General features: G+C 42.5%; 4 protein-coding genes across 4 annotated transcripts; 2 read left to right on the top strand and 2 right to left on the bottom strand.

Moving 5' to 3' along the window:
• Nucleotides 1-1,545: 1,545 nt before the first annotated feature.
• Nucleotides 1,546-3,765, top strand: ndufb10 (NADH:ubiquinone oxidoreductase subunit B10). Its single transcript, XM_037089018.1, has 4 exons — nucleotides 1,546-1,775; nucleotides 2,097-2,235; nucleotides 3,021-3,160; nucleotides 3,617-3,765. Exons 1-4 carry the CDS (start codon nucleotides 1,628-1,630, stop codon nucleotides 3,703-3,705), a joined length of 516 nt encoding a protein of 171 aa, XP_036944913.1. The 5' UTR covers nucleotides 1,546-1,627; the 3' UTR covers nucleotides 3,706-3,765.
• A 661-nt stretch (nucleotides 3,766-4,426) lies between these two features.
• On the bottom strand, nucleotides 4,427-7,021 carry rps2 (ribosomal protein S2). Its single transcript, XM_037089011.1, has 7 exons — nucleotides 6,904-7,021; nucleotides 6,458-6,595; nucleotides 6,280-6,369; nucleotides 5,419-5,526; nucleotides 4,973-5,306; nucleotides 4,639-4,730; nucleotides 4,427-4,554 (listed from the first exon to the last, which is right to left on the bottom strand). Exons 2-7 carry the CDS (start codon nucleotides 6,590-6,592, stop codon nucleotides 4,471-4,473), a joined length of 843 nt encoding a protein of 280 aa, XP_036944906.1. The 5' UTR covers nucleotides 6,593-6,595; nucleotides 6,904-7,021; the 3' UTR covers nucleotides 4,427-4,470.
• A 35-nt stretch (nucleotides 7,022-7,056) lies between these two features.
• Nucleotides 7,057-10,001, bottom strand: rnf151 (ring finger protein 151). The gene is made up of 4 exons (XM_037089014.1): nucleotides 9,539-10,001; nucleotides 8,867-9,036; nucleotides 8,661-8,757; nucleotides 7,057-8,036 (listed from the first exon to the last, which is right to left on the bottom strand). Exons 1-4 carry the CDS (start codon nucleotides 9,539-9,541, stop codon nucleotides 7,566-7,568), a joined length of 741 nt encoding a protein of 246 aa, XP_036944909.1. The 5' UTR covers nucleotides 9,542-10,001; the 3' UTR covers nucleotides 7,057-7,565.
• Nucleotides 10,002-10,074: 73 nt separating this feature from the next.
• Nucleotides 10,075-23,511, top strand: tbl3 (transducin beta like 3). The gene is made up of 23 exons (XM_037088976.1): nucleotides 10,075-10,267; nucleotides 10,391-10,442; nucleotides 10,706-10,801; nucleotides 11,267-11,314; nucleotides 11,433-11,574; nucleotides 11,666-11,750; nucleotides 11,941-12,111; nucleotides 12,214-12,289; nucleotides 12,407-12,503; nucleotides 12,587-12,798; nucleotides 12,936-13,077; nucleotides 13,936-13,994; nucleotides 14,134-14,240; nucleotides 14,374-14,509; nucleotides 16,303-16,542; nucleotides 16,890-16,960; nucleotides 17,536-17,692; nucleotides 18,057-18,115; nucleotides 19,374-19,477; nucleotides 20,370-20,441; nucleotides 20,796-20,954; nucleotides 21,599-21,692; nucleotides 22,632-23,511. The coding sequence occupies exons 1-23, from the start codon at nucleotides 10,236-10,238 to the stop codon at nucleotides 23,011-23,013; spliced, it is 2,793 nt and encodes a 930-aa protein (XP_036944871.1). The 5' UTR covers nucleotides 10,075-10,235; the 3' UTR covers nucleotides 23,014-23,511.
• Nucleotides 23,512-23,896: the final 385 nt, after the last annotated feature.

Genomic DNA, 23,896 nt, shown 5'->3' with positions numbered 1-23,896 from the left:
TGCCAAGGTTTGACGGGAGAAGATAGAGAGGAGGAGGGAAGAGGGTAAAGTTAGAGGTCTGATGAGGAGAGGAGGCTCAGCGGACGGGAACCACAGGACCAAGAAAGGAGAGAGAAAGGAGGAAGAAAAGTTTTCATTGTCGTGAGGCCGACATCCACCGGTTCTGGGACTGATACTGATTCTTTTCTTTTTCTTTGTAGAAATATTTTCTAAGATAACCAAAATAACAAATCATCACAATCTGAGATGTTCATATTTGGAATATATAAGATAAGATAAGATCCTTGAATTATTTCCAGAGGGGAAATTCAAAGACAAAGTTGCAAGGATAAACAAAATAGCAAGACAAAGATTGAAATAAATAGATAATAAATAATAGATTAAAAAATGTATACATAAAAATAAAATAAAATAAGGAGGGGGTAAGGACAACAGTTGAAAAATAGCAGGTTAAAGTTGCAAGTGTTGATATAAAATGACACGGTGTGATTGGTAGCAGCAAGTTAAGTAAACAGTCGTGACTTTGACAGGTGCAGCAGATAATCTGAGTCTGTGTTTGTCTGGGGGTCTGTCTGTGTGTGTGAGCAGTGAGATGACAGACTGTAGCCTCCATTGCTGCTGTAGAATCTGATGCCTTTGGGTACAAAGGAGCGCCTGAAACACTCAGTTTTGCCCCGTGGTGAGATGATGCAAGGTCCAAGTAACCTGTATGAGTCCAACCTCAGCACTTCCTCCTCACAGATGATGACTGGGGCAGGCGGCTTCATGTTCCTCCAGCAGTCCACCACCACCTCCTTGGTCTAACTGATGTTGAGCTTCATGTGGCGATACACATCTTATTACATGTCACCAGACAGCACGTTTTTCTCGCGTTGGAGTGATCTGTATCTTTCTCCAGAGTGCTTTCGGAGGAAAGCAAGACAGACGTGTTTTCCATTTTGCTTTGTATTTATAAGCTGAGATTTGCGTCTTTGTCAGTGTTGCTTGTCAGAGCTGTATTGTCCAATTTAAATAATTAAGATCATTTTTGGAAGCAGATTACTTTGCAATGTAGCCATGTTACCAAATTCACATTACATGGCAATCTGGTAACACATTATAGTAACCATCATTAACAAACTGGGCTGATTATATTTTTATACATATTTTTTGTAATCTGATTATTGTCATTCGAATTAAATCTGTATTGCCACTGTTGTGTCACGACTCAACCCAACTCATACATAAACAAAGACATAAATGTATAATTGTAGACAACTTTGCATATTTAGTTTAAAATAAACGATGACTGATATCAGAGATCATTTGGAGTGCCTCAGACTGTCACTGGCTCTGCACCACCACCTGCTGCATCTCTACAGTACAACAGCTCCACCTGTGACCTTTGACCTTCAATCTTTATGTTTTTTAAAATAATGTCATTGGGCTTGTACTACAATCCTCATACGGAATAACATTTGCACTAAATAACAATGCCATAATGATAAAAATAAAGACTGATCTAAATTTACAGTTTTATATTAGTGACCTCTAATTCCGCCATTGTGTTGTGTCTTCTGCGCATGCGCCACTACAAGGGAGCGCTGTCGAGGTCGAATTGACTCTTGGTTAAAATAAAAGAGGCAAAATGCCTTCAGACTTTGATAAAGGAGCGTATCCGGAGCCTCCTCGGCAGACTCCGGCTGTGGACAAACAGACGGCACTGCCAAACCCAGCTCTGATCCTGTCCAAACTCTTTTATTACTCCGTGGACCTGCCTGTCACCACATTTAGAGGTAACTGAAGCTAACGGTGCTAACCGGGCTTACAGGCTAGCACAACAACAGAGCTATCAGAAGCGGTACAGACATATTGACGGTATATGTATGCATTATAACAACGTTGTCAATGTGGCTTTCTTGTTAAATATCACGCGTAAACATTCGTAAGGGTCTGTTTTGTCGTCATAATGGCCAGAGTAAGCTAGCTGCCCAAGCACTTGTGGCTAAGGTGTTATGCTAGCTAGCGTCATTAGCGGACAAATCACACTGCAACAGCCGTCATGCTCTTGCCCGAGTTCAACCATGTCCTGAACTATGATCTCCTCTATCATCCAGATGCTATTGACAGCATTCGGTCTAAAAACAAGGCTGTCTACTACCACCAGAAGTTCCGCCGTGTCCCTGACCTGACCGAGTGCCAGGAGGGGGATTATCTGTGCTACTATGAGGCTGAGATGCAGTGGAGGAGAGACTAGTAAGTCACTGGTCGAGATGAGAGTTTCATGATTGTGTGGCCAATGTTGCTCTGTGGGTGATCATAACTGAAATGATTATACTGAACAAAAGCTCAAGCAACTCTTCGCGGGGGCATATACGATCCTCCACTACAGTTATAAAGTAATTGTCATGGCAACTCTTTTATTTTTACTACTACTGAAGCCCTGTCTTGTGGATTAGATCTGTTTTTTTGTTGTGATGTCTTTGCACAGCAAACATTGGAAAGGTCAGTAGACTATTTGAGAAAAGGAGTAGTAACAGCCATATGTTGTCTGTGACGTGTATTGAACCTGAGAAGAGAGAACTGGGGGGGCGTCAGTAGGGGCCCTTACTTAGATTTCATCCATATTTTCCATGTATTATTGTATACATCAAATAATGAATGCGTTTAGAATTTACTAAATTAATTCCTTGTATGCATATTTCCTAATAAGGAGGCAAAGTCTTTCCAGAACAAGAGTCGGTCGCTCTTACAGCAGTTTATTAATCCCCAATGAGTTTTAGACTGAGATGCTCTACAACCACATATGGGTGCCTTTTTTAAATACTAAGTCATTTAGAGACAAACAGTGGGCCAAATATGAAGTTTTTGTTAACGAGGACTCAATAGTGAATTCATACACCTGTAATGGTGCTGTAGTGGTCAGGGTGCCTCTGTCAGCTCTGGGGATACTGTGTTTCTTGTGGCCCCCCTGCAGAAAGTTGAGTCTCCATCAGACATGAATAAGAGTGTTCTCCTGTGTTGTTTACTTCACTTCTCAGCAAAGTGGACCAGGAGATTGTGAAGGTGATCCAGGAGCGTCTGAGGGCCTGCCAGCAGAGAGAGGGAGCCAGCTACATGCAGAACTGTACCAACGAAATCAAGCAGTTCAACGAGGTGTCCAAGGACTTCCAGTCCCGCTGTAAGTAACATGCTGCTTGGATGTGTGTGATTTGATGTAAAGAACACTGTGCAAGCATTAAGAAATCTGACGTGGCACATTTTGTAACGGGCTATAAGGGATGCTGTATGAAGATCTACTGTTATTGTAAAAATGTGGTTTGTTGCAGTGCTGAACCAACCAGCTGACAGAAATGTACTTAGCAACTAATCTTGGTAATAGATTTTAAAAATAAACAAAATCCTAAATATAACAGAAAAATTCTCATTGCAACTTTTTTGACAGATGAAAGAGAAAAACTTGAAGATGCGAGAGATTATCTCGGGGGGGAATTTCTTTTTTTTTCACCTGTTCTAACATATTTATGTTTTGGGGAAGCATGATGGGTATTTTGTGAATTTGATCATGAAAATAATTCGTTCTAGTCCCTTTCATGTTCTGCCTGGCTCCCACTAAATGTGTTTTAATTGATTCCAGATGGAGACCTGGGAGCATACGGCAGTGCAAGGAAATGTTTAATGAAGCAAAAAGAACGGATGATGGCAGCTCAGGCTCAGAGTGCTTAAGAACAGTTCTCCAACTATCTGTCCTGTGTAATAATTGTAAAATAAAATGTATGTGGTCAATTGCGTCTGTGTCTTTCCACATGTGACACTGCATGTGACGTATTGATAGCATCTGATTTACATACAGGTGACTTTCTTGCATATTAGATGTTGCACACCAGAGTGTGAACTGTTTACCTCTAAGTTGTTAGCTGATTCAGTCAGTATACCCTGACTCATACAGGGTTATGGTTTATGTTCAACCTTTACCTTTTGCTGGATGCATTAGCAGTGGTTCCCACATTGTGGGCTCAGCAGGTTCTTGTTAGAACCATAGTTTATTGCAATATGACAAAAAGTTAATGGATGAATCTAATTTACTGTATCAGTAACTTGCACACATTCAAATTTCCATGCCATCTTGTCCTACAATAGTCATTTCACAATCTTGGCACTTGATGAATGGAGCTATGCAGTGCTGCAATGACTTGTACAGCTTTAAGATTCAAGCACTTTCAGGTGCACAAGACAATCTCAACTCTCAAAGCTTTTTAGTTATAACTGCAACAGCAAAATGATTTTTAAATTCCTTTTAACTCAGTCTCTAACCACTAAGTTTTTTGTTAATGTGTCGATAAAATACCAAATTGTGCATTTCTCATTCAAATTCAACCATATTCCCAAGCTTTCAAGACTTCCTTATTCGTCATGACTTTAGCATAAACAAGACGTAAACATAACATGATGTTTCAGAGCGTTTATTCAACGATTCTCAGTATAAAACATTTAGGAGGTAGCTGCCTGGACCGCACTCTGTCCCCTCTGCACAGACATCCTGGTGTGAGTCTTGGCCAGATGGTCGGTGAACTCCTGGAATGAGAATAAAGAAAAATTAATAAAAAAACTTCACATGTTTAAAACCATGAAGAATCAAGTATCAGCTGTGTACCGTACCTGGTAGGGAGACTTGGTGAAGACAGTCTCCTTCCACAGATCAGGAGTCAGGTAGCTGTAAGTCTTGGAGATGGCATCAAAGGTGGCCTTGGCTGAAGAGAAAATAAATGAGTAGATATTAAAGATGACAGTCCAAGCTCAGTGCTACTGCAATCATTTTTTGGGAAAATGTAGAGTATTGAAAGGGGAACAGAGGAGACCACTAAGATAGTCTTTCTGCCGTGCATTACAATACTCGTTTCTTTCTCTCCTGGTAAACGACAACAACACCACTTGACAGGTGAAGCTGGGCAGAGCGAGGAGAAAACTGAGACAATCATTTGGGGCATCTTACCGAAGTTGCCGAGGGTGGCTGTGCAGCCCCTGGCAGAGGTGTAGCAATCGTCGATACCAGCCATCATGAGCAGCTTCTTGGGCACAGGGGCGGACACGATGCCAGTACCACGGGGGGCAGGGATGAGACGCACCAGCACAGAGCCGCAGCGACCAGTCACCTTGCAGGGCACGGTGTGGGGCTTTCCGATCTTGTTACCCCAATAACCTCTCCTGACGGGGACAATGGACAGCTTGGCCAGGATGATGGCACCACGGATGGCGGTGGCCACCTCTTTGGAGCACTTCACACCCAGACCCACATGACCGTTGTAGTCACCAATGGCAACAAAGGCCTGTAAACCAAACCAAAGGGCAATAATGAGTACGGTAATCTGAACCAGTGGCAATATGGGAAGACAACACTGACAATATAAAGCCCTTGATAAAAGGTGAGTGACAACACACCTTGAACCTGGTGCGCTGGCCAGCCCTGGTCTGCTTCTGGACAGGCATGATCTTGAGCACCTCGTCTTTCAGACCAGAACCCAGGAAGAAGTCAATGATCTCAGACTCCTGCAGGAAAAACAAGCGGATTTGAGCATTCAATGGACCACCACAGCTGTAAAACGTAAAATGTTCTCAACAACAACCACCTCTTATTTTATGAGATTTTGGTGTAGCAATACACAAAAGTGCATTACACCATAAATGTGTAGGGTGCTGCAGGCATATTATAGCAGTTCTATTATATACAAATATATATCGGATTTGCCTCAATACAATCACAAATTGAAGCGTAGCCTCAGAAAGTGACACACGATCCTGTGCACCAATAATGCGCAGTGTACAAATGGAACCCTGCTCTTTTTTATATTTTAACCACATTTTGCACATGTATTAATTAATTATCAAATCTCCACAGTTAATTAAATCCTGGACCATCTTTGTCATTTTAGTTCAACACATGCATTCAATTATTCTTTAAGTTCGTTTTATCCCCCTCATAGTGTACACAGACTAACATAATATTAAGCTAAGCTATAATTTTAGAAGTTGCATCTCAGGCTGCTTGAGTGTCTGGCATTGGGCAAACCTTGTGTAAATGGACTGACTTATTTTGAGAGAAAACGATGCAAGACAAAAAACATTAACACCACACTAAACAAAAATTGTATTACTTAGAAAAGCTCCTAGACCAGCCCGGGAAGACCACTAGCGTTATGCAGTTGATATCATGCAACTGGTCTTTCTCATGTCCCCTGTTAGTACTTGAACATTAATCAGCAGTTGTCTGGTAACATGGTCTCTCCCTCAAACGCTGCTTACCTTGATAGGCAGAGAGTACAGGTAGATCTCCTCCAGGGACTTGATCTTCATGTCCTTAACCAGGCGGCCCAGCTTGGTGACTGGCACCCACTGACAAAACAGAACATCTCCGTGAATAACTGGTCACGGTTTTCGACTCAAATGTCCACGAAGCGCTTATTAGAACGCTGAAACTTACTTCCTTGTCCTCGGACTTGCCGCCCCGGGCACCGCGGCCCCTACCACGGCCTCTGCCGCGTCCACGGCCACGACCGCGGCCACCTGCGCCGAAACCTCCGCGAAAACCTCCTCTACCACCGGCGTCGTCCGCCATTTGCTATAGGACAAAACAAATATCATTAATGTTTCCATAATTCACTCTCACAAGAAAACGCTAAAGTTAGCAAGTATGTCTAGCCATCATTTATCCCACTCATCATCCTCCGCCATTTTTAACACCATGGACTACCCTTCAATATTTACAAATATCTCCAACTATTCTTAATAGTGCTCGTAAATATTGGCAGGGTTTTGAAACAACATGTCCAGGTATCAATTCTTAGGTATAATTAATATATTTAGCAAGACGATGTGTGAGATAAAGGAGGATTTTGGTAAGAGTGCGTGAGTCGCCATTCAACTTACGTGATCTGTATAACAGGAAGAAGACCTGCGAGAAGTCTCGCCGGTTTATAAATACGGGCGTTATCGCGATATTTCCTCTGAGGGGAAATGTACTTCTGCCCCTAGCGGCAGCATTTTCCAGATCTCACCGGTTATTCAATGATGGGAGTCAAATGTTGGTATTGATTTTATTCATTATGTTGCTGATGAACGTGTTTATATTATAGCATTTAAAAAAAAGAAAACCAACTCCTCATTGTGATAAAAGATCCCTGAAATTGTAATTTTTATTTTATGTGCAGTCACATGCCTACTTATGCTCTCTGATAATGCCATGTTTTTGTTTTTGTTTTGTTTTTTTTTGTTTTTTTTAAGAATCATGAACCATGATTTCTCATTTGTTGGACAGATGCATTGCTGAGTTCATCCTTCTCCATCACTTGTCAACAAAGATTCAGCCTCCTCCACTCTTCTCTTCACTGAGGATCAGACAGGATGACAGGGCTCGGTCAAATGCTTTATTTATAAAAATGGAAGAAACTACAGCACAAAAACTGTTACAAATTCACTCATTAGAATCACTGCCTACATATTGAAAAACACACACCTTCAAGGAAATTAACACATGAAGAAATTACACACACACACACACACACACACAGCAGCGGTAAGTGACTCGTCCCTCAGCAGTTGCTGTTGTTGCTACTTGGAGTCCCACTTGAGCTGCCACTGGTCTCTCCTAGGTCCTCCTCCTCTACCTCGTTCAGGTCGTCCATCACCTCCAGGCTCTCGCAGATCAGCCCTATCTGCCTCTTCATGTGGGCCATGGTGCTCTGCATCCTCCTCATCTTCCTCTGCAGGGCGGTGGCGATGGCCCTGTGGCTCCTCTGCCTGGCTTCGTACTCCTGCCTCAGCTGCTTGTAGCAGTTGTGTTGAGCCTGCGTTCGGTGGGAGAGAATCGTCCCACAGCCCATGTGGCACGGCTGACGCCAGTGTTCGCAGTGCCGTGCATGGGTGTCCAGGTCCCTGCGGAGGAGCTGCGCCCGGCAGCCCTGGTATGGACACGGGATGAGCTCGTACAGACAGCTCATGCTGTGGCAGTACTGCTCCGAGAGGGGGAAGGTCTCTGCACAACCACGGATCTCATTCTTACACTGAAGCCAGACACAGATACACACACAAGAACTTGAGTAAATGTACATCAGTTTTACTCCACAGCTGGAGATAACTTGTGTTGAAAACAACTATTTGTAATTTTGAAGACTGGGTTAACAATTAGTAGAATGATTAGTTAAAATGTGTTCCAGCTTTTCTCATTTGACAATGATTTCCTTTTTTTTCTGTTATATATTTTAATTGAATGTCTTTGAGTTGTGATCAGCAAGTGGGGAAAAAAACAAGACAATTCTGAATGTCAATTTGAGCTGTGAGAACTGTTGCAAAGGGAATTTCTCACTTTTTTTCGGACATTTTAAAGTCTGATTGATTAATCAATTTATTGAAAACATAGATATTCACCATTTAAAGGGCTATAGTCAAATTTTGACTGTAAACATTATCACATGAATATCCAATTGAACCAATTCACAAGGACTGCTAAACAGCCAAGGCAAAAATCTTTACCCCCTCCCCAGAGCCACGAGATTAGATAGTACAGAGCCATCTCTAGGCCATGTTTTTATCTTAGTTTGATTCTTCTTCTTCTCTCAAAGCATAAATGTAGCTTCTCAGTTATAACAGGTCACATCACTGTACATAAATTTCATCACTGAACTTACCTTGATCTTCATGCGGCCGATAGATTTGCTCAGCTTGAACATGACGAAGATCAAGCTCGGGTTCACAGGCTTCCTGCAGCAGGGGCAAGTCTCCTGCCTGGAGAGGATGGATAAAAGTTAGTCATGTTCATCTCTATAGATAAGACATGGATGACGTTATTACAGTACAGTTTTACAGTACTCTTGTCCAGTGTTACGTTCAGTACCTCTTCAGCCACTGTAAGATGCATTTCTTACAGAAGATGTGGTGGCATGCAGCTCTCACTGGGCACCTGAGGACCCCCTGGCATATGGTGCAGATCAGATCGTAGTCTGGAGTGTCCACAAACAGCTCCACATCATAGCCCCCGCTCTGTGTTGACACCTCTGGGTCCGCCTGGATGTGGCCATTATAAACACAACATTATGGCGAGTTATCATTGTGTATTATTCCGACTTTTGAGTTGTGTCAGCTGAGACGATGGACAGACTGTACCAACAGGTGAGTTAAATGTCTCTACAGCTGCCTATAACAGGTCCACACTGTTTTCAACAGAAAGACAAGAGGTGACAAAACAGAATTGTTCTGGAAAGTCGTATGACTCATTACAAAATAACAAAAAGCAGGTGTGATCTTTCTGCCAAAACTACCAAAACACAAGATCAAAACAAAGTGTGTGTTTGGTATTATTTCATTAATTAATTCAAATGTTTCAAAAAGAAAATACCATGACAAGACGTTTTTTGTTAGAATTGAACACAGATAATAGGAAAGTAGTGGTTCGCTTATTAAAAATACAATGTGAAATAAGTTCAAAATCCACAGGGAACATGTGTTAATAGCGCTGAGAAATAAAGTCCAGATGAAGAAAAACAAAGAGAAGCTGCGGTCTACTCACCATGATGACAATCCCCTGTTCCTCACCGTGTTTCCATTCCCGGTGCTGCTTTACTCCATATCGGCCCTCTCACATGTCACACACGGAACACACACCCGCGTTATCAATACAACACACATGAACATTCCTGACAGAACAGGAAGGAGGGACCCCGTGTATGTGTGTGTGTGTGCGCGGACAAATGACAACGAAAATGATAAAAAAAAACGAAGGCAGAGAATGGCGCTCATTATGGAGCGCGTCGTTTCCCTGCTGTTCCAGCATCAGTGAAGCTCCGCATGTCAAACAGGAACTTTTAACATGAATAGCTCCAGCTGAGGCTATTGTTGTGATCCTCGGGAATCAAATTTAAAAGGCAAACGTATTTATAAGCCTATAATGGCCGCATTGTATTCACACTTTTTTTATAAGCTCAAAATAAAATAAAATAAAATAGCCATTTGCGTGCCTTTTTTTTATTGAATTTCTGTTTGTTTACATGCTGACAATAGAAAAGGCGATTTCACTGTGTTGAGAGCGACAGACTGCCTGGCCAATCAGAGCTCAATGCGCGCTGATGACGCACAATGCGTGCGACTTGGTTTTCAACATGCGGGAGCGATGTGTAGACTTCAGCCAACGTGTGAAGTGAGAAAGAAGTGATTTACATCAACATATCTGCCAAAGTATTCAGGTTTTGGCATTTCTCGTGAGCAAGATGGCGAATATCAACCTCCAGTTCAAAACAAAGTGAGTTTTTGGCGCATGGCACGTGCATGGAGCAAACGTTGCCAGCCGGCTAAAACAAGCTAGGCTAACATGTCAGTTAAAGTTGTTATGATTTACAGTCGTGTGTCTGTTATTCTCTTACAGTTATGCTGTTTCCAGCAAGATTGAACCGTTTTATAAAGGAGGGAAAGTGCAGGTGAGTCTTCCGCTCTGTGTTATGTGTCACAAACAGTCTGGAATTATCCTCAAATAATTTAATATTACATTGCTATACAGGTGGGAGACTTTCAAGTAACACTTCAAAACAGGAATGGTCAAAAGCATGCAAAGCGACCAAATGCCCTGACTTCTATTGCCTAGTATGGGAAAACCTCCCAGACTGAGTCGTAGTAAACTGATTTTGACATCTAAAACAGTGTGACTGCTCCTTTAACATCTCTGTCTGTTTATGTTCTTCAGATCAGCAAAGATGAAAAGTACATCTTCTGCACCTGCGGATCTCGTGTCAATGTTTTGGAGATCAGCACGGGGAAGATCGTCCACAGTGTGGAGCATGTGAGTCCAAAGTAATAGCTATAATATGTCCAACAACAGGGCATCTATTTCCAAGTTTTACATGGTAATGTTTGCTTTTTGACGTACATTCGTTCATTGATGTATTTATGACATTGGTTTGTGGGTGATATTATGAGAGCTGAAATAATTGAGTGATCAACCAAATAATCGGCAACAGTTTAGATAATTATTCAGTTAATTTATTAAACAAACATTTCAGAGGTTTAGCAAATTAACTCCTCTCCAATTAGGCTTGCGGAACTCATGATTGGCATTTTTCACAATTTCTTTCAAAGAAAGATAATGAATTTTTTGGGGGGTTTTTTTGCTCTAAATACGATGTCACCTTCTCACTTGGACTCCTGTGTTTTTGATGAAAAATGATATTCTGAAAGTGTCCAATGACTTCAAAGTTTATTTTACACTTTTCATTATCCTAAGAACTTTTCTGTGTTGTAATTTTAGGATGATCAAGAAGACATCACATCTTTCGCACTGAGCTGCGATGACGAGGTACAAACACTTCAACCACCTTAGTTATCATGTTATAACTAAGGTATACGAATTCATCACATCAGCCCTTAGAAGACTATTTAGTATATGTTTATGTCTCTTCTCTGACCCACCGCAGCTGCTGGTCACAGCCAGCCGAGCTCTGCTGCTCAAGCAGTGGGACTGGAGGCAAGCTCAGTGTACGCGCTCCTGGAGGGCCATTCACACTGTTCCTGTAGCCAGCATGACCTTTGACTCCACCTCTACTCTCCTGGCCACAGGTCAGCAGTTACATGATTCATTTTGTCTTTTATGTTTCTGCCACATAGACATGGTGCAGTTTGCAGATCTTGTCTTCTTGTTTTAATGCAGGTGGGTGTGATGGCACGATAAAGCTTTGGGATGTGGTGAAGCAGTACTGCACCCACAACCTGAAAGGGTCATCTGGGGTTGTACAGTAAGTTCAGATATCTATTAACAAGAAACTCTTTGAATAATATCAAAGTCTTTCCAGGGCAAGTCCTTCCAGTCAGCAGTCATCTTGGCAACACCCCCAAGCAATCATTGGCTTACAAGCTCAGCTCCTTATTTAAATGAAAAGGGAGAGCCATAACTTCAAAATAAATGTCTTGTCTGTCTCTTCACAGCCTGGTACAGTTCCACCCAGACATCAGCCGGCTGCAGCTCTTCTCCTCCTCCCTGGACTGTGGCATTCGGCTGTGGGACCTGCGCTCCAGTCAGTGTGTGTGTGTGCTGGAGAGCCACTACAGCGCTGTGACCTCCCTCAGCTTCAGCTCCGACGGTGGCACCATGGTCAGGTACAGTGCAATCAGCCACTCAACAAATGGGTTGTTGTCTTGTGTCCTACTTTAAAGCCACGTGTTCATCATGTGTTATTGTTTGGCGATGTTTATTTGCAGCTCTGGCAGAGACAAGATCTGCACAGTGTGGAACCTTAAGAGTCGGAAAGCCAACAGAACTGTACCTGTCTATGAGGTAAGACGATAGAGGAAGAAGAAGAAGGAAGATGTTCAATTGGTGCACATTTCTAATGCCTTAAGCAACTAACATATGGAAACAACTTCATCTCTCTGTGTGTTGTTTTGTCTCCAGGCTGTGGAGAGTGTTGTTGTTCTGCCTCAGAATAAAGACTACCCTGAGATCGGAGTGACGAGCAAAGACTTGCATTTCATCACAGCTGGCAGCAAAGGTTCAGCCTTTGAATTGTCCAAAACAACTAAACAGTCTCTGTGTTTTCTGTCTAGTATATCTTCCTCTCTTACTCTTTTGTAGGTGTACTGAGAGTGTGGGAGGCCAGCACGGCGCGTTGCGTCTACACCCAGACCCTCACAGCCGTCTCTGAGGTGGAGGAGGAAGACAAGGAGGACGACCCCCGCAGCTTAATGTACCTCCTTCACATGCCCTCCTCCTCCAGACTGGCAACAGTCACGGCAGAACACAATATCCTGCTCTACCAGCTGCCTGGTCTCACCACACAGCAGCAGGTGGGTTATGAGGACACACATATATAGATATTAAATTCCTGCCTTCTCTAACATCAAACTAGAGACTAGGGGCCTGGTTTCATTGTCATGTTTGCAGGATTAATGGACACCCTCTTCCTCTGTGCTTCCTCTCACAGTTCGTGGGTTACAGTGACGAGGTGCTGGACGTGAAGTTTGTGGGTAAAGACGACAGCCACATCGTGGTGGCCACCAACAGCTGCCAGCTGAAGGTGTTCGAGCTGCTCACCAACAGCTGCCAGATCCTGTACGGACACACAGGTCAGTCTCACCAGCAGAGGGCAGCAAGTGTATGTTTATAAAGATGCATGTTTAAAATGGCAAAAGATACTTGTCTGCTCACCAGAGGGCAGAAAGTTTCCACAATACTGCAGTGAGTGTGCTTTGCCCCATTCAAAGATCTGTAATCAATATTTTTTCTCTTACACATGTACACAACACTATAACAACTATTAATGTAAGAAGAACAGGTGTTCTTCAGTCTATGTGCAACATTTACTGGCGATTACGGAGATTTTCTACCACTTGGAGAAACTTTGGTGACTAGAAATGACAAAATGAACTAAGCAATTTGAGGGTGTTTATTTGGGCTCTGGGAAATAGTGATCATTTTTTACACTTTAATTTCTTAACCAATTAAACTTAAATAATTAGGAGATTAATTGATTATGAAAATAATAGTTAGTTGCAGCCTCTATGTGTCAGTGGATAATTGATATTAAATGAATAACAATGAAAATCTTTATTTATGGAGAACGAACCTGTAACAAACTTGCAAATGTGCTTTACACAGAACAATGAATGAAACACAATAGACATTGAAATACATAGGATAGGATAATGTAAAGATTACAGATTAAACACTGGATTCTTCTTCTTTCATTTAAGTTATGTAAATCATAGATGACCCATCTTCCAAAGGCAAAAATATAACAACAGCCTCCATAACCTATGGTAAGATTTGTGATATTGAAAGCTGTCATTAGAGGAATCGAAGGGTCCAAAGAATTCAGATCTGACACAGCCGGGTTATCTCAGCTTTGTTTTGTTGACCTGCCGAGCAGGTTTTATAGATGTTTATCTACACTGACTCTCAGTACTATTTTCTATCTTCCTCAGATACTGTCCTCTCATTGGACGTGTTCAAGAAAGGCTTTCTCTTTGCAAGCTGTGCAAAGGTGAGCACATGTCTTTGCACCCTCCAGCAACACTGCAGACAAAGAACACTGAACTATGCTAATGCATGCATTCCATAAATCTCAGCCCAAAACTCTGTTTCAACACATTTAGATTAACATCTGTGTGTTGCGTCTTTAGGACAGGTCAGTGCGTGTGTGGCAGATGGACAGTACCAGTGGTCAGGTGCACTGTGTGGCCCAGGGCTCCAGCCACACCAATGCTGTGGGCACCATCAGCTGCTCCAGGTAAAACCCCTACAGTCACACAAGTCTTTCTTATCACATGCACCAACAGAGACAAAGAGTTGTGTGGTAAATGTTTTAAAAGGGGGGGGGATTTGGAGAATGATCCTCCATCTTTGTGTATGTTTGTGTCCAGGTTGAAAGCGTCCTTTGTAGTGTCTGGCAGTCAGGACTGTACTGTGAAGGTGTGGGATCTGCCGGCAGACTTGTCCACGTCCAAGGCAGACGTACATCAGCTCACCCCTCGCGCCACAGAGAAGGCACACGATAAGGTACAAGCACATTTCAGGAAAGAAGGAAAAAAAACCTGCAACTATTTGTAGGCATGTTGCAGTTTACATGTGTGCATGGCAAATGTTTTCTTAGCACTATGTCAACCTCCTGGAAAAGATTATCACCAATGCATTACTGCAGTAAAACATGTGGCGACTGTGAGCCCTGTTCATAAAGGTCACATGACTATATCAGAAATACAGCTGACCATTCATTCAGTCCCAAACAAAATAAAACCATTTTTTTTTAGATTGCAAACTAGAGACAAGTTGTGTCCAGAAGTCAATATAAATATTTTGGAACGACAACTTGTGAGCTTTTGCTAAAAATGTTGCACTTATGTTGCAACCCTCAAGTTTCCAACTCGTGTTTTACGTCTTTAAGATCGGCATGTGTCATCGTGATTCTCTTTTTACTGAATTACAAACAAGTGACCATTGCAATTTAGAGGTGACACGGCAAAGAATCGCATCATCTATTTTTGGATCCTTTGTCAATCAAAAGAGCAAGAAGTACGTGTAATTAAATCTATTCAGTGTAAAACGAGCTTTAGCTGATTCATGCAACGCTTCACATTTAAAGATTCGCTGTAATTTGAAGAAAGGGCTTGCCGTTGTTTCCACTCCATTCTGACGCTGACACCTTTCCAAAGAAAAAACAGGTGTCAGATAACCTTCCTTTCTGGGGAATAGTGGATAATAGTCTTTATTGACATTTACAAAAGAAACTAGGTGGATTTGGCTGTAATAAGGTAAAGGCTATGGACTGATGCAGACAGAGAAAAGGCTTTGCAATATAACTACTGACTTCTACCTGCTTTTGTCTGCATTGAGCATGTTTACTTTGAATAGTTTAAATTTTAATATCTTCTGACAATATTTGCATACTTGCAGGACTTAATCTGTGTCTGCAGTTTGTATGATACCTCATCATAACAGGAGCAGGTTTATTGATTAACAGACATTTTGATAAATTGGGTTAATGCAGAAATTGAGACCAAATCGACTGATTAAATGTACGTAAACACAGTCGTTCTATGAGTAGTGGTGGGATAACAGGAAGAAGTTGAAGGAGAACTGTTTCACGAAATGGTAAATTATAACACAACATCATCAAATTTCTTCAAGATTACACACAATGTTGCTATAAAATAGTGTAACAAACCTCTGATCTCAAGTATTAATAATGCCCCCAGCATAATTTTGATAGGAGTATTTAGTCATTGCCCAGAAATATATGTTTTCAGTCTCTCTCTCTCTTTCTCTCCAACACTCACAGGTGAGTCACTCTCCAGCAATTTCTTTGTTAACACATTTTATGTAAGCTGGTCCTTCTCATAAGGAAGTGCAGAATACCATTTGCTCACAAGCTGAGCTGAATGCTGTCGGCATTTTTCTGGAAACACAGTTTCCTGCCACACCTGCACGCTCCTCACTCAAGATGCACGATACAACAATTGATGGTCTGTCCCTCACCAGTGCCTGGTTGCTTCACTTTTCTCTTGTTGTTATATTCCCTCAGAAATATCTGATTCAAACACAGTGACAGAACGTCAGTCACAACTGAGTGAGGTTACACTGGAGGAAGTGAAGTGTCAGAGGAATTTAGATGATCTGTTTAGCAATTAGAGCTCCACTTGTATTCTCTCCACCCCCCCTTTTCTTGTCTATCTAGTTTCTCAGCACCATCTTCTTTTTCAGACAGAATTTCCTCCTTCAGAGTTGCTTATACTAAAATCTTATCAATTATGTGATCCCTATTTCCTGATGTCCCTTTGTTGCCCTTCCTCCAGGATGTCAACAGCGTGGCCGTGTCGCCCAATGACAAGCTGGTGGCCTCGGGCTCCCAGGACCGCACAGCCAAGCTGTGGTCGCTGGCGGGGGAGGGGAATGTGGGCCTCCTGGGGGTGTTTCGGGGTCACCGGCGCGGCGTCTGGGCCGTCTGCTTCTCTCCCGTCGACCAGGTGCTCGCCACGTCCTCCGCTGACGGCACCACCAAGCTGTGGAGCCTGCAAGACTTCAGCTGCCTCAAGGTGGGACTTCACCAGGGGTCACCTATCACACAGTATGATAAGTGAGGCCGCACGTTAGTTGTGTGTGTGTACAGAAAGTTACCTTGCTTTATCAGTGAAAGGCTTTAATTCACACTGACACACTTACTGGACGTGTTGTGACATAATATCTCCCTTTTTAATTCAACAAGTGGTTTTCTAGTATGTTGGACCTGATAATGTCAAGATAACACTTATCTGCAACAAGACAAGTGTTTTTGAAGCTATAGATTATTTAGATTCCCATAGCTGACTTTGATTTAGATATATTTGTGACAGTAAAAGTAAGAATCACAGGATTGTTTTTTTTTTAATTTTTATTCTTTTAGACGTTCGAGGGCCATGATGCGTCAGTGTTGAAGGTCATCTTTGTGAGCCGGGGCACTCAGCTGCTCACCAGGTAACCCCCACCTGCCGCTCATGCAAAGCATTTCTCCATAAAAGTGCATGTTGAAATATTGTTTTTGAGTTCAGGTTTATTAAGAGGTTCATTGTGAAAATACTGTGCGGACTTTGCAGAGAAACCAAACAGTGTCACATTGTTCTGCATCAGGAAATCCGAACTCACAAACCCTCACGCGTGCTTATCTTGTCATCCCAGATGTCCGATCGTCATGATTGATTTCTTAGACTCGTAACCACCATTTGTCTCGCTTGCTTATAAGATGGAATAAACAAACAAAACAACACTGCAGGCTCAAGTGACCAAAATGTTTTTCGAAAAAAACCCAACAAAATATTGGAATATAAATCTTTTTACCAGCGTCCTTACAACACAGTAGGTGTTTTCCATTAAATTTTAGTGGGCAAAAAAGTTTGTTCACTCCTGCTTTATTGTTCACTGTTTTAGCAGCTCGTACGCAAGAAATCAACACATTTTATGGCTTTTCACTAACAGGAAATTATGCAACATTGTCTCCTCTTAAGTAAAACAGTTGACTTCCAGCTCTAACTCAACCTCGCTCCTGTCCTCAGTGGCTCCGATGGTTTAGTAAAGCTGTGGACCATAAAGACCAACGAGTGCGTGAAGACGCTGGACGCCCACCAGGACAAAGTATGGGGTCTCCACGGCAGCCGCAAGGATGACAAGATGGTGACCGGCTCGGCGGACTCTAACATCACTGTGTGGCTGGTGAGTGTAGTTTTGATTGATTGCAAGATTAGAAAAGCAACAAGGTTTTCTTGTCTTGCCATTAGAGTTGCCATTTCCTCTCAATTCTGTCAAATAATTCACAAGATACAAGTTTTAAAAAAATGAGATGAAGGTTAAATAGAAATCACCGGAGTAGGTTTCACAATCAGTTGGCAGTGCACTCGCTGGTTGTTTGCTCACTATCTATCTATTTTCAATCTACTCCTCTTCTAGCTGGTTATTTTTGGGTTGACCTTTTATTCGGACTGACCTCTCCCATCTCCTGGGGGGGAAATGGGAAATATTTGTGCCAGCAGGGATTCACAGATAACCACTAAAAATGCTGTGTCTTTTCTACTGTTAGGATGTGACTGATGTGGAGCTTGCAGAAGAGCAGGCCAAACAGGAGGATCAGATACTCAAGTAAGTTACTCAGTGGGCGGGGGAAGGGGTGTGAGGAGACGACGTGCTCCTGGAGCTGGAGGAAAGGATGCAGTTGTTCTGCCGTTAACATTTCGCCGCCGCAAGTAAAATGAAATCGCAAAAGAAAACCTAACATTCTGCAGTCATCTGATCCTCTCATTAACGTGATTGCATATGTTACTGAACCACATCTCCAAATGGTTCATGCTGTTGTAAGCTAGAAACTAGCTTTTCACAGTTCAGACCGACTCTGCTGTAAAGAATGCAGGAACACGGCGTGGTGATGTTGGTGCGTGTTAGAGGCCATCAGCTTAGACATTATCGCCAACGCACTATGACCAAACTAGCTGGCACAGCCATGACCATTTTATCAGTGACGGGAAAGACAAAAGTCTGACGTTACACACATTATCTTGTAGATATGAAACAATGATCACAGGCTGATCTGAAAGCAAACCTCCCTCCTCCGTCTGATCACCCAGACTGAAGTGGGAGGCAAACACATACTTTTGCTGGTGCTCAGAGAGGCTGGAGGAATCGGCCTCGAACCTGACTTCGGCCCACCTTTCCCCCAACGTTGCGTCATGATGTCTGTTTGCCTGTTATCTGGTGAACAAACACAGACTGTGTTAGGCTAAGGTGGACACACTGGGTCACAGGTCAGGCCTGGAGAAGGTCAGGGCTGCCTGTGTGTCTGATAAGACTGAGGGATCACAAGACCCTCAGACAACTGATTATATGGCTTAAACATACTTAAATGTATGTTTCCTCAGCACCACTGACAGAAAAGACTGATTATGATTGATATGAAAGGAATTCCTGGAATAAATCTGTCAGACTTGTTTGAGTAAAAGATTTATGCAGCTGATTTAAAGATTCCATATTGCAGAATGTGAGATTTAGATGTCCCTTGATTATTAAACTGGTTAAGGTATGAATATTATGAAAGTATCAAAAGAGCACAGCCCATATTCATTTCTGAACATTAAAGCATGCAAATATTTAACACAATATGAGACCTTTAAGATATTGTTTGTGAGAAAAACTAAACACTTATGTACATTTAACTTTGCATGTTTTATGGGAGAGTTATAGTTTTCCACAGTTGAATGCACCTTAAAGGACTACTTCTGTGTTTAAGATATTTTTGAGCTCATTTGCAGCAAACATTGAGAATTGTTTACATTTTTTAATGCATTCAGGTGCCGGTTTGAGGGATATGAACATATATCTGTGCGTTTCTTTTGTGTGTGTTTAGGCAGCAGGAGTTGTGCAACCTGCTCCATGAGAAGAAGTATCTGAAGGCCCTGGGTCTTGCCATCTCGCTGGACCAGCCTCACACTGTGCTCACTGTGATCAAAGGTAATTTGTGCTGAAACTCTTTATGACGGATGGGGAAAATGACATGCAACAAAAACTCCCAAGTCAAGAGGTTTCACTGTTTCGCGAGCAGGATGTCTCCATCCTTCATTGTTTCACCTTTGGTTGACTTGAGAAGTCGTCATGTCAGCCTGTCCACACTCATTGTGGACAGCTGCTCTCTTTATGAGTGTAGTAACTCAAGCGTTCATGCGTGCACAACACCGTGAACATATACACTAAAGCCGCTTGAGTTTTGCAGTGGCACACTCCTTTGTCTTGTCCTACGGCAGGTGAAACAAGCAAAACAAAAATGCAGTGAAGCTGAAAGGCTATCATGTCCCTCAGTACTTTTAGAACACAATTGCTGGTGTAACATGACGAAGAAGTTTCTGAGACATATCACATATTGTTTATGTTACTAAGTCTTACTACTGTTGTGTTTTTCTTCTAAGTATCACTGTGCTCATGTCTCTTTTTGTCTTTCAAACAATGGGTGGGTGGATGATCCGTCTTAAGTTACAAGTGTGGGGACGTCATTCATGATGCAGACAGTGGAACAGCATTCGTGTCATACATGACATGTTAAACAAAAGGCAGAAACATTCTTGGTTTTGTAACGATAAGGATAAGTGGTATCGATCACAGTTGTGCAGTTGAGGCTCATACAATGTTTTTCTCCTGCAGTAGGGCAGTAATGAGTGTCAGAAGTTCTTGCCCACAAAGAGCAAAAAGTAGCCACACATACTTCTGTATTGTTCAGAATTTCTTCTTCTGTCATTTGGGTAATTGATACACACGTGTGAGGGAAAGAAACTCTGTCACTCTTCCAAATATACCTCAATCACCAACTGTCTGCCGTCTTTGACATGTTATCTTCTCACGGCACTTGTAGCGATCCGACAGGTGGAGGATAGCAGCGAGCTGTTGGAGAAGACGCTGCTGAAGCTTCGACTGGATCAGAGAGGTAACGGGACAATCATAAAGCTTTCTTAGGATGGAACACAGAAATAAAAAGGAAAAACATTTTGTAAAAATAAAGATTCAGAGCTGAGATATGAAGTACACAAGTTTATCATATGTAAACAGTGACGCTGAGGCTCTGGCTTCATTGTAAGCTAGTTTTGAGGGATAAATAAACAAATTCTGCTGACTTCACAATAAGGGAATGACTCACAACATCAGACATCCCAGAGGACTGAAACTTCATCAGGCCGTGTAAAAAAAATGCCTGTAGTCAGTGAGAGTAATAAAGTCTCTTCTCTTCTCTTTCCTCCCTTTCCACCTCCACCACACACTCAACTCTGTGAACGCCACGCAGAGTCGCTCCTGCGCTACTGCGTGGTGTGGAACACCAACGCCAGGAACTGTCAGGATGCTCAGGCCGTCCTGCAGGTGCTCCTCACACACGTGCCACCAGAGGAGCTGCTGCAGTACCAGGGAGCCCGAGCCCACCTGGAGGGACTCATCCCATACACAGGTCAGCAGAGGGCGTCTGCAAGACAATGTCCAGTATTCATATTAATCTTGTATGAGGTGACATGCCCCCCCCCCCCCAAAAAAAAAAATCCATCCATTGTGGAACTGTGTGTCTTCCCACATTCCCACATCATTTTTTTAACTTACCTTAAACTATTTGTCAAGTTTTGGAGATGTCAGCCCTAAAGATGTCCGCCTTTCTTGAATGTAATGGAACTGGATGGCGCTCAGCTAGCGGAACTCAAAGAATACATTTTTAAAAAAAGATAATCCACAGACTGTGCTGTGAGCTGTCTCATAGAGGAACTATTTTCTTTCCGTGTCGCCATGCAGATGCAGGGTGTTCATCTACACAATGAGAGGCTAGCTAACTAAGCTAGTTGACCTTACAACTCAGTTGAGGAAGATTAATGTTTACATCTGTTTAGAAAGAAAATGGTTCTAGTGTGAAACCGCATCACAAGACATTTAAGTCTTGACTCTAACAAAAAGAGGGAACTGTTAACAAATTGCTGCATATCTTTCTTTTCAGCCTCAGCATGATATACAAGGAATCTGCTCTTTATACAAGCAGAGTTGGGGTCGGGTGTAAGAAATAGCAGCCTAAGTTTCATGTCTAAGTCTTGACCCTTCTCCCTCCCACAGAGCGACACATGCAGAGGATTGGCCGTCTGCTGCAGGCGTCCATGTTCCTGAACTACATGTGGCAGAAGATGAGGGTGGCCGGAGCACCGTCTAGGTGAGGGAGCCGTTGTGTCTTATGCTATGCAACAAACACTGTGCCTTGACAGTTATAAAGTGGAAATTAGTTGATCTTTAATTGTGACGTAAATGGTAGAAATGTAGAGTCCTTGACTGAAATGATCAGGAAGTAACGTGCGCAAATTTTTAGCATTTTTCCTTTTCGTCTTTTCAGGCATGTCAGACAGGTCTTAGACTTCCCACATTTCCCACATGCTTCCTCGTCTTTCTCCCCTGACCTGAATATCACAGAAGGCAGCCAAAAGCACGCTCAAGTGTTGTGTTTACTCTGTTTCAAGATGTCGTTTCTCATTCTGACAGATTGGTTGTGGGTCAAACGTGACAGTAAAATATGCAATCGATCGAGTCGAGGTCGCCAGCACAACACAAAGGCTTTGGTTGTGTTTTGGTGGTGTTTGCTACCGCACAGCATTCTCATCGGTGCTCGAGATAAACCAGGCATGCCGCCACATTTTTTTCCATTTCTGAATGAAGCTTTGACTGACAATGATTTACAAGGATGACATTTAGAACTGAAATTCACATACCTGCAAACTCGTTGCAGTTTTTAGTTTCAACCAGGTTGTGCGTACGAGTGGGTTGCAGAATTTGTATCTGTTCAAGCTACAGTGAATTACATGAGAATGATTGTTTAAGAGTTTGCCTGCCTGAATTCATAATAATTCACAATAAACAACACAGTTTTTGTGCCGTCTTTAACTTTCACACGTGTTATGGCTTTGCAAAAGGGGAAAAGGGGTGCAAATTAGCTTGTCCGCTTGGGTGTCATGTTGTGGTAGCTTGTTGATACATAGCATATTAATTTGATTGACCTCACAATTTATAACAAGTATGTATTTATTGAACATATGCTGTTGAAAACAGCACAACAGTTGAAAACTAATATTTAACCACTGCTGGGTTTTGTTCTGTCTAGCGCGAGCCAGGATGAAGAAATGGATACCACTCCTCTTGGACAGCCATTCTTCACGATTGACAAGGAGAAAGGAGTGGGCAGCGGCGACGAGGAGAAACGAGACGGAGATGACGGCGACAGTGGACAAGATGAAGATCCAAACTGCCCAGCTGACGAAGAAGACTGTGATGATGAGGTCAGCGCCACCAAGAAAGCCTCCAGCAACAACGAGCAAATAGAAAACGGAGGGAGCGCCAAAACAAACGGCAATCACCACTCTGAAAGCGAGGAGAGTTCAGAAGAGGAGGACGTGGAGGGAGATGAGAAGGTTGAAACGACAGAAAAAGTAGTGAAATGTCTCCCGGTTCCCTCCACTCCACAATGCCAGACATTCGCAAGCTGACAGGGATCTTCAAGCTGATATCAGATGACTCACAACTGGAGGGGGAAACTAAATAAATCTTATCTCGGACCATTAGCTGGGGTGACACGCTGAATGTGGCAGTGCAGGAGGAGGAAGAGAGAGAGGCAGGTGTGGAATGATGATAATAATACAGATAATAGGCCTCTCTGTGCATTCCACGTCTGAGCAGATCAGACGTAAAGACTTTCTGTCGTGTGTCAGTACTCCCTTTTGAGAGCCTGGGCTGAATTTTAAGAAACACACCTCAGACAAAATGGACATTAGAGAGGAGCATATGATATGAAAGGAAGAGAGAGCTGCATTTACATTCAGACACTGAAACCAGCTTCCATTGTCTAGTTCTGCAATGTTATTGTAGTCCTGATGTACCGGCTCGACCGCAACAACACAAAAGGTTCCTTATGCAACCATGGATTTCTTTTTTATGTAATGACTATATGTGGCTATAAAATAAACATATGTTCTTTGTGATTTAAACTGAGTTGTTTTTTTAATAAGATATGCAAGAAATTAATTGTAATCCATCAGTCACTCTCATGCCAACATGACTGTCGTGAGGCTTAATTGCTCAGTGGAAACATGGTGAAAATCCTTGTAGGCTGTGTTTCATGCATCGCTCAGTTCAAGCAACTAAAAGTAACTTTCATTTTGTGTCGATTCTGGCAGCCCCTGTGGACAATACCGGTAAGACAATCAATTGTTTTTTTTTCTTTTTTAACTTCAGCCTTTCACTTTTTTGTGACAGGACGTGCAGAAGACATGTTGACATGAGAAAAAACACTGCACTTTTTAAAAATGTCATAGTTTTGGGTTATCTTTCCTAATCTGCAGCTCTTTGACATGACTGCTTCAAACTACCCAC

Source organism: Acanthopagrus latus, chromosome 23, assembly GCF_904848185.1.
Source record: "Acanthopagrus latus isolate v.2019 chromosome 23, fAcaLat1.1, whole genome shotgun sequence".
Taxonomy (NCBI): Eukaryota; Metazoa; Chordata; class Actinopteri; order Spariformes; family Sparidae; genus Acanthopagrus; species Acanthopagrus latus.
This window is presented reverse-complemented; position numbering and strand designations above follow the sequence as displayed.